The sequence below is a fragment of the Aplysia californica genome, unplaced genomic scaffold (genome assembly GCF_000002075.1).
Source record: "Aplysia californica isolate F4 #8 unplaced genomic scaffold, AplCal3.0 scaffold00025, whole genome shotgun sequence".
Classification (NCBI taxonomy): domain Eukaryota; kingdom Metazoa; phylum Mollusca; class Gastropoda; order Aplysiida; family Aplysiidae; genus Aplysia; species Aplysia californica.
In genome coordinates, this window is record NW_004797295.1 from 1,423,218 (window position 1) to 1,436,663 (window position 13,446).

Consider the following 13,446-nt stretch of genomic DNA (forward strand, 5'->3'; position numbering starts at 1 on the left):
GTTTAAAGTTTTAGTCTATTCCGGTTTCCTCTTGAAAGTACGAAACAAAGCGGTTCTATTGTGAGTGTTGTGTTTGTGGATGGTTGGGGACACGAAACATGTGTGTGCTCAGCAGCAGTGCCATTTGATCTTCCGAGAGTAATGTCATTGTGTTGGCGTGGTGGTGGTGTTGACTTGATCATAACCAAGTCGTTTACTCGTGCAAACAGTCAGGCTGCTGCTGTTGGTGGACATGCGGGCTGGTCGGGGGAGGAGGTGACCTCAAGTTGTCCTCCCCAGTACTTCTGTCCTGTTGACATCGTTTATGTCTTCTGCTTGAATCAATTAAGGGAGGTCGCAGATTCGTACTTTGACCTGTTCCATCAATGTCTTGACCCGGGTTCACGCTCATATAACTTCATTTTTGGACGGAGGTGTTTGCATTCAAGATGGTTCACTTTTACCATCGCGTTTGAGCGCCAGTAGCTATTGTCAAGAAAGTAAAGAGAAATGCTTGCTGTCTTTCTAATTTGATAATGTCACACAACTTTATTGAACTACACTGCAACTTTTGTTGTCATCTTTGAGTTATAACTGCCTTAAGTGTATAAGTGCTTTCAACAGACAATATTGGTGTGGGAAGTTCGTTTGGTAAAAGATGTTTGTGTTTGTGCGTGCGTGCGTGCGTGTGTGTGTGTGTGTGTGTGTGTGTGTGTGTGTGTGTGTGTGTGTGTTCGCGAAAGTGCACTGTCTAGTCCATGTTACGTTTCTGGCAACCTGACACTATCCTTCTACAAGATTATTAATGAATCTTAATGATTCTTAGTGTTTCTGGATACCCTCCGGGGCAGTACCACTGACTGAAGTGTCTTTTTAGGCCATTCCCAAAGGGGGGACATATCTCGTTCAAGCATAGTAGAATTGTAAATGGGCTGATTCATGTCATGCTCATAACTGTGCCTGGTCTACAACAGAGAACTGCTGCTTTTTCTTTCCTGATCTTTACTATTGTCATTTTCCTCTACTTCTTTTGTATGTTTGTCACTCCCTTGTGACCTGCTATTTTGGGGTGCCTTGATAGTATAAGCAGACCTTGTGCTGTTGAAGCTAGAGAGGTGAGCAGCCTAAGTCTGATTCCCTGTAAAGACTTCTCTGTTGACACCCACCCCTTGGCGCTCATATGACCTTATGCAGTTGCGAACGCCGTAAAACTTTCTACTATATAAAAAAAGAAACGATTCTGGATGTTTTGACTTTCTAGCATGTCTTATTCTGAAAAAGAGTGTGAGGCGTTGTTTTTGTTAAACAGTGTAAAAGGAAAGGTGGAGCTCGTGAAAAAGCAGCCAAGCTGTCATATTTTCATGGGTGGGTGGTTGGTACTTTGATGCGGTGTACGCCTACCAATTTTATTTTCTTTCGGATTTGTCGAAAACTTCGACTGTACACGAAAAAAATTACTTGCATGAGGCGTTTTTCCAGCTCGCATCGCTCGTCTTCCTCATGTCTGTGGAGAAAGTGACTATCCCCACGGACACAAAGCTTTAGTGTGGACCGACGGCTTAGCCGCCATGCTGTCCCTGCGCCTGGCCAGGGTGGAAGAGGAAACTGCGGGTTGTAGCGTTATGTTTTCCCAGGATTACCCTTGGGCATGGTGCCGCGGAACTTTTGGCCATCGCCTTGATCTCTTACCGTAGTTCCGACTGAACCACCTGGGTGGCCACAGTCCTTTTTTAGGCATTCGGTTGCTAAGATTTGGCTTCGATTTTCCTCACGTCGCTGATCTTGTCCTTTTTCTGTTTGTTTTCATTAATCTTCTAGTTTATTTATAGATGATTTGCCAGGTTTAATAGGGATTTTTGGTAACATGGTTTTAATGGTAGTGGTTCAGCAAAATATTTGCATTATTTTGTGGGGCCGGCTTTTGAAAAAGGGGGTCAGTCTGCGTTCCTTTTTGCGCTCTCTCCCTTTTTGTGACTGTTATACCTGTTTAAATCCTTTCTTGTGCCTTGTAATGGAGCTGGTTAGAATGGTAAATATGCGGGGGGAACTTTTTAAGTCTTTTTCTTTTCGAGTTCTGAATTTGTCGATTTGCTTCGCGTTGCCTAAACAAACAATCAAGCGATATATTAATGTCTGTCTTTCTTTTTTTCTGCTCTTGTTCCTTGCCCTAGTATCCCCCTTTGGAAATTATTCTTTCTATCTAGCTCAAAACTTTAAACTGAAAGTTGTATTCCACACGCATCTTAATTATTTAAAGAAAAACATACATTCCTCTTAAACCAGAAATCTGAAGCCAAATTTGACCGTTACTCGTGTTTGTATGTGCGAACAAAGAGCATAGTACGAGAGAACGGTATTTTATTTGGATGACCACATTTGGCATTATATTTGATTACCATGGTATGTTATTCAGTACAACTGAAGAGCCTGTTGAGCCCGCAATAAAGGGTAACAGTCTCCTCCTGGCTCACTCTGTGTAAATCATTAAGTACTAAAGAGTCAACTAAGTTAAGAGTAAACATTCTTGATCCAGGGGTGGGTTTACATTCTTCTCATCAAAGCGTTTGTTGTCGCAACGGACTCGCTAGATATACACACACTGTTTGATGAAGTATCGAATCTCGGAAGGCAAACGTTGACGTCTACAGTACAATAAGGCGAGGAAGAGTCCAGCGTACTGTTGGCATGCCACCGGTCCAGCACTTGTGTCTGCCAGTCAGTTAACTTAGGCAGTTTCCATCTCCTATGTTTACAACTTCATCCTCCATCCTACACCGTGCGTATAATTAATTGTTCCAATTTCATTGACCTATGCCGATGGGTCCAGTGCTAAAAGAACCACTTGGGCAGCGAAAACCTTGCCGCCTACGTTCAAGACTCCCCCCCCCCCCTCCGTCCACCGTGGTTGCCCCAGGTATGAAGTTGACACTTTGGCTTGTTTCCGTGAGTGTCCTTGAGCCGTTCCCGGCTGCCCGCCGAATTGTTTGCTCGGACATCTTCAGCTGAACACCGTGCTCAAATCCACACAGACGACCTAGCAACTATCGGCTTTGTGTAGGGGCTCGGCGTGTGGAGCTGTTTCGGATACTGCTGAATCCTTCCCTTGTACTCTCGCCACTACCGTTGTCCACTTGGCATAGTCACTTCCTATAGGACGCCGTGCCAGCCGAAGTCTCGGCCTCCCGATGGAGGCGTGTTGCCAACATACTTTTTGGTTGTCGTTGGATATTTTACCGTTTTGGATTTTCGGCTATGCTTGGTCCAAACTTGACCTGAAAATAACTCTGTGTCGTTGTCAGTGCCAAATCAAGATCACTTCGGAAAGGGCGTGGATTAGAGAGTTTTTCCCCCTATCTCTCTTGCCCACGCCTTCCTTCGTTTGTATTTCCTGTGTGATTCCCAAGTGTGGATTTTGAATAAGAAATAGTTTTTGTAACTGTTTTGGTTTCTTGGTCACGTGACATGCTATTGTCGTATTAATCCCGGTTGTTAATCTTCTCGGCACAATACATGAAAATTGTGCTCCTCTTGGTGGACTAATTCCCCTTTTTTTCTCGACAAGGGTATTCTATAAACAGACTTACACTGGCTTGACGAGATTGTTTCTTTGCTCTGATGATATCGTGTAATATCTGGGAGAGCTCAAGGTCGAGGATATGAACTGGATTGTCGACTTAATTCACCTAGGACAAGACCTCGAGGAGCATTACCCATTTAGTCATTTGCTCTACTCTCCGAGACCTTAATATCTCTTATTATGGTTCAATTCTTGCTCGTAGGCTCTTTGCACGGTAAGATGTGATCTTTGCCTCTGTGTCTGTGTGAGAAGAGATGATAGATCTAGAGTATGTCTGTCTTTATGTGTACGTTACATGCACACTGGGGTGTAAATTAATGTGGGTACTTAGGTTCTTTTCATGAAACTTCAAAATTACTTTTACAGCTTTTTGGTCTTGTTTTGTTTTGTTTATCTTTGAAAGGGAGAGGGATGACTTTTCTGCATTTCCTTTGTTTACTTGTTTAAGAGAGGGAAAGGGGAACAGGGACTTTAAAAATATGTTTTTGTGTCTGACTTTCTATCTTGCTTTTCCCTTTTACAAAATGACCGTTGTGTTATGGGGAGGGGGGGGGGGGGGGGGGTTTTTTGGGTTTTTTTTTTGGGGGGGGTGGGGTACTTCTGCTTAGAGCTTTTCTTTTTTCTTTGTTGTTTCTGTCCGTCTTACCTTTTCACTACACTATGAGCATTCTTGTGTGGATATGTTTCTATTTAATTTACTAAAGCTCTATCATAAGAAAACTTCATAAACAGTGCGAGTCTAAGAATGGGACGAGGCTCCTAATGTACGCTGTCCTCCAGACTGTCGTTTTGTCGTGGGTATTGTGGTTGGTGTTCTCTTCCTTTATGTGTCCCTGCAATTTTGTTGTCCAAATCCGATTCCTTGGCGGGTGCTCTGGTGTGGTTTGCTTTTTACTTTTTCTTTCCTATCAAACAGTTATCGTCCTTATCTCTCCTCCTCCTTTTTGTGTTTGTTAGTCTCTAATAACGCCTCTAATCTTCGGCACTTATATGACCTTACTGTGTTGCAAGTGCCGTAAACTCTTACTATAACTTTTTTTAAAATCCGGATCCTTGCTTCAGTTTAGACTTGTAGTGTCGTAGTAAAATGTGAACCCACTGGAGGCACTGTATGTGCTCATGAAGCTTGTAGCCATGGTGTGGTCCTCGTCTTTACGAGGACTCCCACGCGTGTACAAACAAGCGGTCTGTGGGTAGGTCGTAGTTGTCTATTCCGTCTTTATTTTGTCTGTTCGTCTTGCTTTCCATGCACTAAATAACTTATTAAGTCGATGTCCTTCTCATTGCGCATCCTTTCCCCCGCCCCTCCCTAAAAAAAAACTCACCCAAAAACAACAACAACAATTCACACACAAAACGAAGAAGAAGAAGAAGAAGAAGAAGAACAACAACAACAACAAAGGCTCTTACATATATCCATGCGTCCACATACAACAATACACACCCGCATTCACACACAGAATGCACGTGCACGCATTTTTTTAAAGATCTGCACGCAACCAGATAAAATTACATTCTGGTACACACACATAGCTGACTACATAGTATGTGGTGTGTGTTTGATGGATATGTTGTTGTGGTCCTCTCCGTTCTTGTCAATTGAGCGTAACTATAAGGCCACAACCATAAACTGGTCCCGTCGAAATTTGAGTGGGTGGTTGTGCGGGTGCTCTGCTGGTGTGGTTTACTCCTTTCCTATCTAACCTCTATCGCTCTTATCTCTCCTCCTTTTTTGTGAATGTTACACATCTAATCTTTGGCACTTATAGGACCTTCTTGTGTCGCAAGTTCCGTAAAACTTTTATTGAAACTGAAAGAAGTTTGAGTATCGCGATGTCTTCGTCGTTTGTGCTTTTTGTGACAAGTGGTTGTCGGGTGGTTATTGTTTTTTCCTGTCACTGTCATTGTTATTTTTACCTTTACCCCCCCCCCCCTCCCTCCCCCATCAAATAAAAAAGGTGAACAAGTTTCTTTTTTTAAAAACCCACCCTCACGTCGTGTATTCTATTCTATGTTTACTGAACAGACAGTGCTACAAATGATGCAAGAGAGAGAATGTTTAAAGAGCAGAGATGTTCCAGAAAGTGTTACATACAATGTGTGTCCTTTCTGTCCTCGTTGTGTGAATGCGTGAGTGCACATAAACTTAAGTAACGCCACTGCCATTGTAATTGACTAAGACAAATTTCTTCCTGCAAGATGAATTAAGATTGCCATTGGTTTGTGTGTGTGCGCGTGTGCGCGCGCGCATGTATGTGCGTCTCTGCGTGTGTGTTTATGCATGTGCGCATGCGTGTTTATGTATGTGTGTGTCTGTATGTGTGTGTTTGTTTATTAACTATAAAAAATTTTTTTAAAAAATAAGATCAGTATAGTATATTTTACACAAAATTAACTGTTTATTGTGCTTTTGTTTCGTGTGCAGGTCGCGAGATGCCGGACCCAGGCCTTTTGGTGCAGAGCAAAATTGGCGGTGACCTCTCTCTGTCTTCTCACAACGCCCGCTCCCTGTCGGACTTGACTAGCACTGAGAGCCCTAAGGTACTTATTGAACTGAGCAGCGATCTTACACACCACGCACGCGCACACACACAAATTATATATATGTATATAATATATAAGTATATAACGTTTTTAAAATTTTCTTTTTTAAATATTACATGTACATGCATATATTATCTGAAGTGGTAACTTTGACTCTCCTGTGTTTAGTCGTTTCACTATGGTGACACTTAAGTCATACATTTTTAGTGGTTTGTGAATGCTTATTAAAATTCTCAATTATTTTCAATGAGTGACATCCTAGCAGATATGAATGAGTTCAAGAAGGATACTAGTCTTACATTTTCCTTGTTACATCTTCCATAATTAAATTATATGCTTGCCCCAAATGTTGTTCACTCCATTTGAAATACAGTGACTTTTCACATATCATAACGAAGTAAAATAATTGTTTTTAGGTTTTGTTTTATAACTCTCCCCCCCCCCCCCCCCCCCCCGATAATATGAATGCAATAAAAGTGACTGTCATAACACTTACTATTATCTCTCTCAAGGTGTGATAGAACTTGTTTTGACACAAATACCCTTCTACTAATCCACAGCGCTTTGATAATGAATCAAGTCTCTGCAGCAGCCCGGGTGGGCCCAAGCCCAGCTCGCAGCGGTTTGAAGAAGCCGGAGGCCTTGCAGTACCACATTCCAACATGACCAAATCTCTCTCCACGCCATCTATCCCTCAGGCCACAGAGGCTTCAGGTAAACTGCCTGAGTGTTTAGTAGGTAGATGCGGGGGAGCTACTGCTCAATAGCAGAAAGGGTACTCTGTTACAATACCACAGGTGTCGATGTCTTGTTCATGATCTTTTTTGGGGGGTTTGATTTGTTTTCCTATTGCCTGTTTATGTGATTTTTTTTTGGGGGGGGGGGGGGGGAGAGAACAGTTAATGCTAATGCGTGTGCACATGCTGGTATGTTGTTTATACGTGTGTTTAGATGTGTGTGTGTGTGCGCGCGCGTATGTGAGTGACCTGAGATTAACGTCAGCTGTATGGACCCTTCATGGTACGTGATTTTTAGATGGTACAGTACTGTCGATCAAGGAAGGTACCTCAGATTGAAGTGGAATCTAGAATTTAGACTATTCTCTGTCAGTTGGGTGTGTAGTAGTTGTATGAATCACGATTTCCTTGGCTTGAGAGGTGTTTTTGATGTTACAGTATTTGAGGGACTTTGTCCTTGTTAAAATATTCTCTTCGATGTGAATATCAGTCTTAACCTAGGTTTTAAATTACTTAAATTTGAGTGCTGTCTCTCCAACTTTGTGACTCAATCCCAAAATGGTTCCTTGCATTTCCTCAGTGTTAAGGTGGCTATTCCTCCATCACCCTTTTAACGTTTGTTTCCTTTGTGCTTGAAATATATGTAGCCCCCACCCAGTCCACACTACTTTGGTTATCTGAAATTCTCTTTACTGATGTCTTGGGCTATATTTCAGGACTTAGTTAAATCTTTTTCATGTCAAGGCTCTCAGCTGTGATTGAATAATTTTTTCAGTACGCTTTTAATGAAGAGAGAAATAATTGTAACAAATAATATGATGTTCAGGTAACTGTAATCCCCAATAAGTGGCCTTTCACCAGGTGGAAAATCTTAGTGTACATGTCTACCCAGTGTCCAGATTCTTTGGTTGGTTGTATTTGGAAAGTGCTAAGTATACATCTTCTTGTCAATTAATCACTTAAAAGTTCTGTAGTAAACACATGCAGGGTCTTTCAAACTGTTTGTTTTCCTCTGAACAGGTGACAGAGCTAAAGGTATCCGTGAGAGGCGCGAAGGAAAGCAGTGAGTATATTAGTTGCCTTTTATAACAGTAACAGTACACCGAAAAAACAACAACCCAACCCAACCCAAAACAAGGAACAATGTTGTTTTGAAGATTAGATGAAAAACTTATGAATGTTATAGATTATACATTTGCCTTCATATTTTCTAAGCATTGGTCATATGTTGGTCAAGCAGCGCACAAGCTTATGGTGTTCACAGATGTAATCTAACAGCACTGAAATTGAATGAAATAGCCATTTTTCTCATTTTTTGATTTCCATTCCTTTCAGTTTTACTATATCTAACTGGCAGAGTTTTTTCATGAGGAGAGCACCGGGTAGAGGTAGTTCATTTTCCATTTGGCACTGCATTTCATTTGATTTTCACAGTCTAATTTTTCGTTCATGCTTTAGACTTTGAATTCTCCTATCCTTTTTCTATACTTGTCGACACTGGGATGACTTCAGTAGTTGAGCGAAAAGAGATACCTTACTTGAAAAAGCTTGTTTCTATTTTGAAAAGTCACGATAAAGACAGAATGATGTTTTTAATATTCCAACACAGCTGGAAGAAGACATTATATTTATTATTGGCATTCCTTTATTTTGGAATCCAAAAGTAATTTTTAATGGGGGTCTACGGGAAATGCAACCCCCATACCTCTTGAGGTAAATTATTTAAGGGACGAAACATTTTGGACATCTGCTTCTAGACTTACTTACCCGTTAATCTAGAACTTTAGTTTTTATGCTTCCTTCGTCTTCCATTTCTCCTTCGTTAAAAAACTGCCGTTTTACTTCTTATAGTTTTTGTGACCCAGATTGAATTTTTGGCTGTTAAAACTTCAACGATGCTAAATAGCTTCAACTGAATTCAACATTGTATCGTATTGTGAAGGATTGCGCCCCAGGAGTTTCGTTGTGCTGTTATACTGGGCCTTTTGTAAGGTTATGCGATTAAAGATATAAACAAGTCGGAAGTATTTCGGCGGTTTTAGTGAGAACGTGAATTGTAGCTAGGTTTCTTCCTTTCAGCAATGATGAAGACTATCAACGCTTCCTGGAGGATTATGAGTGAGTTTCTTTCTCACCCTGACTGGCACCTAACGGTTTACTAGCTTTCACCTCATCCATACTAGCCTTTGAAATTATTATTACTTGTACTGTTATTACTACCACTACTACTTCACCTGCCTGCTCAACATATTCAAATATGTTTACCCTTTTGGCACTTACGATCCTTTGCCAATCACGTTCCATTTAACGTTTTGGTTAGAACTCAAGATCAGTGATAAGTTACTTTTGCTTCCAGGTAGTTTTTTTTGTGGTTTTCCCCCCCCAAGATTAGATAAGTACTTTTTATAAAATTAATCTCCCTTTAAAAATGTATCGGTATCTTTGGTTTACTGGGTTTTTTAAATTGTTATCTAATAGGAAGTAACTTTAACCAATTATTTCGAATTTTACGATTCAATTGGATTTTGTTGTAAACCCTTTTATTTGAATGAAAACCCAGCTTCATCCTTATTGCTTTTCCCTCCTGGTACAGTTAATTGTCCATGGATTTTTTATTGGTGTGTTTACATTTCTAGAAAGACTTAATACGTGTATTTACCACTGTATCATCTGATATACATGTAAATCCCCCACTTGGTAAATGTATACAGGAAAATAAAAAATGTTCGTTGCCCGCAACCAGACTTGATATGCTTTTGCCCCGTCAGTTGAACACACACACAGACACACACACACACACACACACACACACACACACACACACACACACACACAAAACCACCACGTACCCTCAAAAACACACACTCACACAAACACGTACACATAAACAAACAAACATACACATACAAACACACATTCACACATACACACACTCGTGCGCACACACACTCACATAATATGTTTGGGAGTGGAAGATTCTAGTAGGCCGGGTACTTGCAACATTTCCGCCAGCTCTATATTGTTTATCTGTCCTTTACTCTTCACTAACTCACTATTATCTTTTATGTATTTCTTCAAGCACGGCGTTTTTTTTCCTTCGTTGTATAAGAAATGTACGTTTATTTTAGATATGCTTATTTTCCTTTAATCATGAAAACGATGTCGGTTTTTCTTTGTTATCTATGTGTCGCATCCATTTCTGCTACTATTTTTAGTTTTTGTTCCCGTTAAAACAAATCCAAGTCAGATGAGAAAAAAACTTCTCCCAACTAATTGTGATTTCCGTCTTTAACATACTGAAACAGAACCTTGACATATTAACTAGTCAATGTGTGTTACTGTAGTGTGGAACAGAACTTAATAATAACAGTACTAAAGCTAACTTAGTGTAACCCTAGAAATTTGTTTCCAAGTTGATGTCCAAGCATGATTTGATTACAAAGCTCAAACGTGTGTAATCGTAGATTTGGAAGTTAATACAAATGTACTTAAATTGTAAACGTTACCTGGAGACTCCACGTGATGCTCGTGATTCGCGGTAAAAGTTACTTTCCACTTCTGTATTTATTCTTTTCTTAATTTTGAGGCTGTATTTCTTTACTCCTTTGCCTATTTCGTGGGCTATTGTGTTCTCCTTTTACACGTTTTAGCGGTTTAACAAGAGGAATGTGGGATGTTGATAGAGCAAAGAGAAATTGATTTTTGCGTAGATATGGTAGATGTATCAGGTGTACTTATACCTTTAAAAAAAAATAAATTTGTTATTGCATATGAAAGTAAACGTACGCAAGTGTTTGTCAGATGCCAAAAGACGTTAAATGAGAATTTAAAGTGTATCTTTGAGAGTTGAATTGTCTTTTTAAAAATTAACTCTTCAAATGCAATTATTACCTTTCCCTTCTTTGGCATCTGACTTTATCTGTTTTCGTTTGTTTTATTTATACAATAAAAATAGTGTTGTAATACATGTGAAGAAAGTTACTGCCCCGGGGCTTGCTTTCGAAGGACTTTTTTTGATATTCATATTGTGTCCATTTTGCCATGTAAATGGCCCATTTTCCCTGGCATTTTGTTATCTATTCGCTTTATTATGTGTTTAAAACAGTAGCGGTAGAGCTACAAGGCAAGTTCGATAATACATGTCATAAAAGGTTTTTAAAACTCTCTCTTCCTTTGAATGCTATATAGTTCATCCTGTAGTCTCAGTCATTTTCAAGAATGTGTCTGTTAACTGCTGGAAGACGGTCATCTCTCACGTTTTTATCCATAGCGTATAGGAAGAATGTCACTTGCTAGGAAAGAAATACTGAGCCGTGAAATCACGTTGTATTTCCACTTTCATTGGGTACGATTATGATGTACTTTAAACAATATTTCAGTTTGCGAGCCACTGTATATTTCAAAACGTTTTCTGTTCCTAAGTTCTTGTCCGACTCTTCAATGTAAGCAGACAAACGTTTTCTTATCTTTCTCTCATAAGGAATGAGGTCCCTTGAATGGGGAGATAATTCAGTAAATACTATTGAGCGGGAAGAAATTATTCGACTATGTCCCCTTATCGCCATTTTCAGAACTGGACTGAACTTCTTCGCAATGTATCTTGAATATTTATATTTTTAAAATGTATTTTCCTACACTATTTAGTTATATGTAGGAGGAGAAACCAAAAACTCCTGATTGACACATATATATGCCACACATATAGCTGTTTGTAAAGACTGCTTTTACACTTCATAATCTGCCGTCTGCCCTCATGTATTCTACCCTATGGGGCTCAGTGCTTGTTTACAGCAACAGCAACATATTACCGCTCACTATTTCATAACTAGCATGAAATCATCATCTCGTCACCACGTACTGGAATCACCATTGATTATTATCATAACCACCATTACTTCGTCATCGTCGCTATCATCGTAGTCGTCGTCATCATCTTCACGGCTAGCTCATTCATTCTCCTTACCCATTTGGCTTAACTGGTCACGTTCTGATCCGACAGTGCACAGTTTCGTCGACAAAAAGAAATCGAGGAAGAGGAAGAAGACGAAAACGCTTCACCAAACGATAAGAAAGTGGAAATTTCGTGGAAAGACTTTATCTCGGAAGAGTAAGTCGAACCTGAGTTCGGTGCTGTGTGCTGTCAGTTGGGACTGGGCCAAGCGGACTCGTGACTTTTTTCTTCTTCTTAGAACGACACTTTCTCTGTAATGTTGAATGTAGGTGTAATAAGAGGACATTTCCTTGTTTGCCGATTCTGGTACGGCCTGTACTCAAAAGTGTACGTGTAAAAATAAGGGAAAATGTTTAACTGTCTTTTTGAGCGCAAAAGCCCCAGACCAATTTCTATTCAAGACCCTTTTCTTAATGTAAAAAAAAGCAAAACAAGTGCCTCGAGTGCCGCCTACAAGTGGAAACCCGTCTGTATGTATGTAGAAGGAGATAGGCTGACAAAGACATGTTTTTACGGGACTGATGTCCGCGAGGCCCAGTTTCAGCGTACACAAGTTAACAACTCTCTGTCTGTCTCTGTCTGCCTGTCTGTCTGTTTCTCTCTCTCTCTCTCTCTCTCTCTCTCTCTCTCTCTCTCTCTCTCTCTCTCTCTCTCTCTCTCTCTCTCTCTCTCTCTCTCTCTCTCTCTCTCTCTTTATATATATATATATATATATATATATATATATATATATATATATATATATCCCCGTCATAGTACTTGCAGTAGGTGGCTTGTCTGTTTTGTGTATGTGCCTAGATAAGGTTGTGCGTTTTTCTCCCGATAAGTGTCTGTTTTCCTTTTCTCCGTATGTTGTAGTGACTGAGCTAGAAAAGCACGCCTTCCTCGTGTGGCATAGAGTACAGTGGAATTTCCCATCGTCATGTCATCGGTATCGTTTGCTTTAATATCCGTGAAGAAGATAGAGTTGCTTTGTATTGTTTTTGACAACAGGACTTACAGCCGGAAGGCCAATTTCTTTTACAACTTGTTTTGAAGCGCGTCGCGTCACAAGCTCAAACCGCAGATCCCAAGTGCTGGGATTAAAACTATCCTGGACCTCCACTGTCCTGGACTGACGGGAAAAATTGCACCCAAGTCCCACCAGCTGTGTTTACTTCGTTTGTACTCGTAAAGCAGCATTTTGAATACAATATGTGGAGCCAGTTGTCAATGAGATTGATATAAAGCAAAATTATCTGTTTCTTAGTGATGCAGTGGCTAAATTAACTGCAGAAACTGAATCGAAGACTGCTTATTTGCCAAGACCAATCTTGTCTGTGAATATTTCAATTTTATTATTTATTTTTGCTTAAGTTAAAGGCGTCAGACAGCTGTCAGTGTTCCAGATCTCAAAACATATTCTTGATTATAGAGATTAGTTATGTTTGAAATCTCTACATAGCCCCCTCCCACTTTTTGCCCGAGGTTGTTTACAATATCTCAGAACATTTATTTGCCTACCCTTTACGGGAGTTAAAACCTTTCCATCAGGAAACCCAAGGCAGGGGTGTCCGGGATTTATATTTGGATGACCAAAAAAAACAACAAAAAAACATCAACCAGACACCTAGATAGGTCTCTCTCCTCCTCTCTCTCCTCTCCTCTCTCCTCTCCCC

General features: G+C 40.2%; 1 protein-coding gene across 1 annotated transcript in view; it reads left to right on the plus strand.

The window, feature by feature from the left end:
- LOC101851784 overlaps positions 1 to 13,446 on the plus strand; it is a gene marked incomplete at its 5' end in the record, with an annotated part of 194,265 nt that overhangs the window by 53,264 nt on the left and 127,555 nt on the right. The window contains 5 exon segments of the mRNA XM_005091039.3: positions 5,982 to 6,097; positions 6,661 to 6,814; positions 7,858 to 7,900; positions 8,917 to 8,955; positions 11,837 to 11,944. Coding sequence (XP_005091096.2) covers positions 5,982 to 6,097; positions 6,661 to 6,814; positions 7,858 to 7,900; positions 8,917 to 8,955; positions 11,837 to 11,944 — 460 coding nt within the window.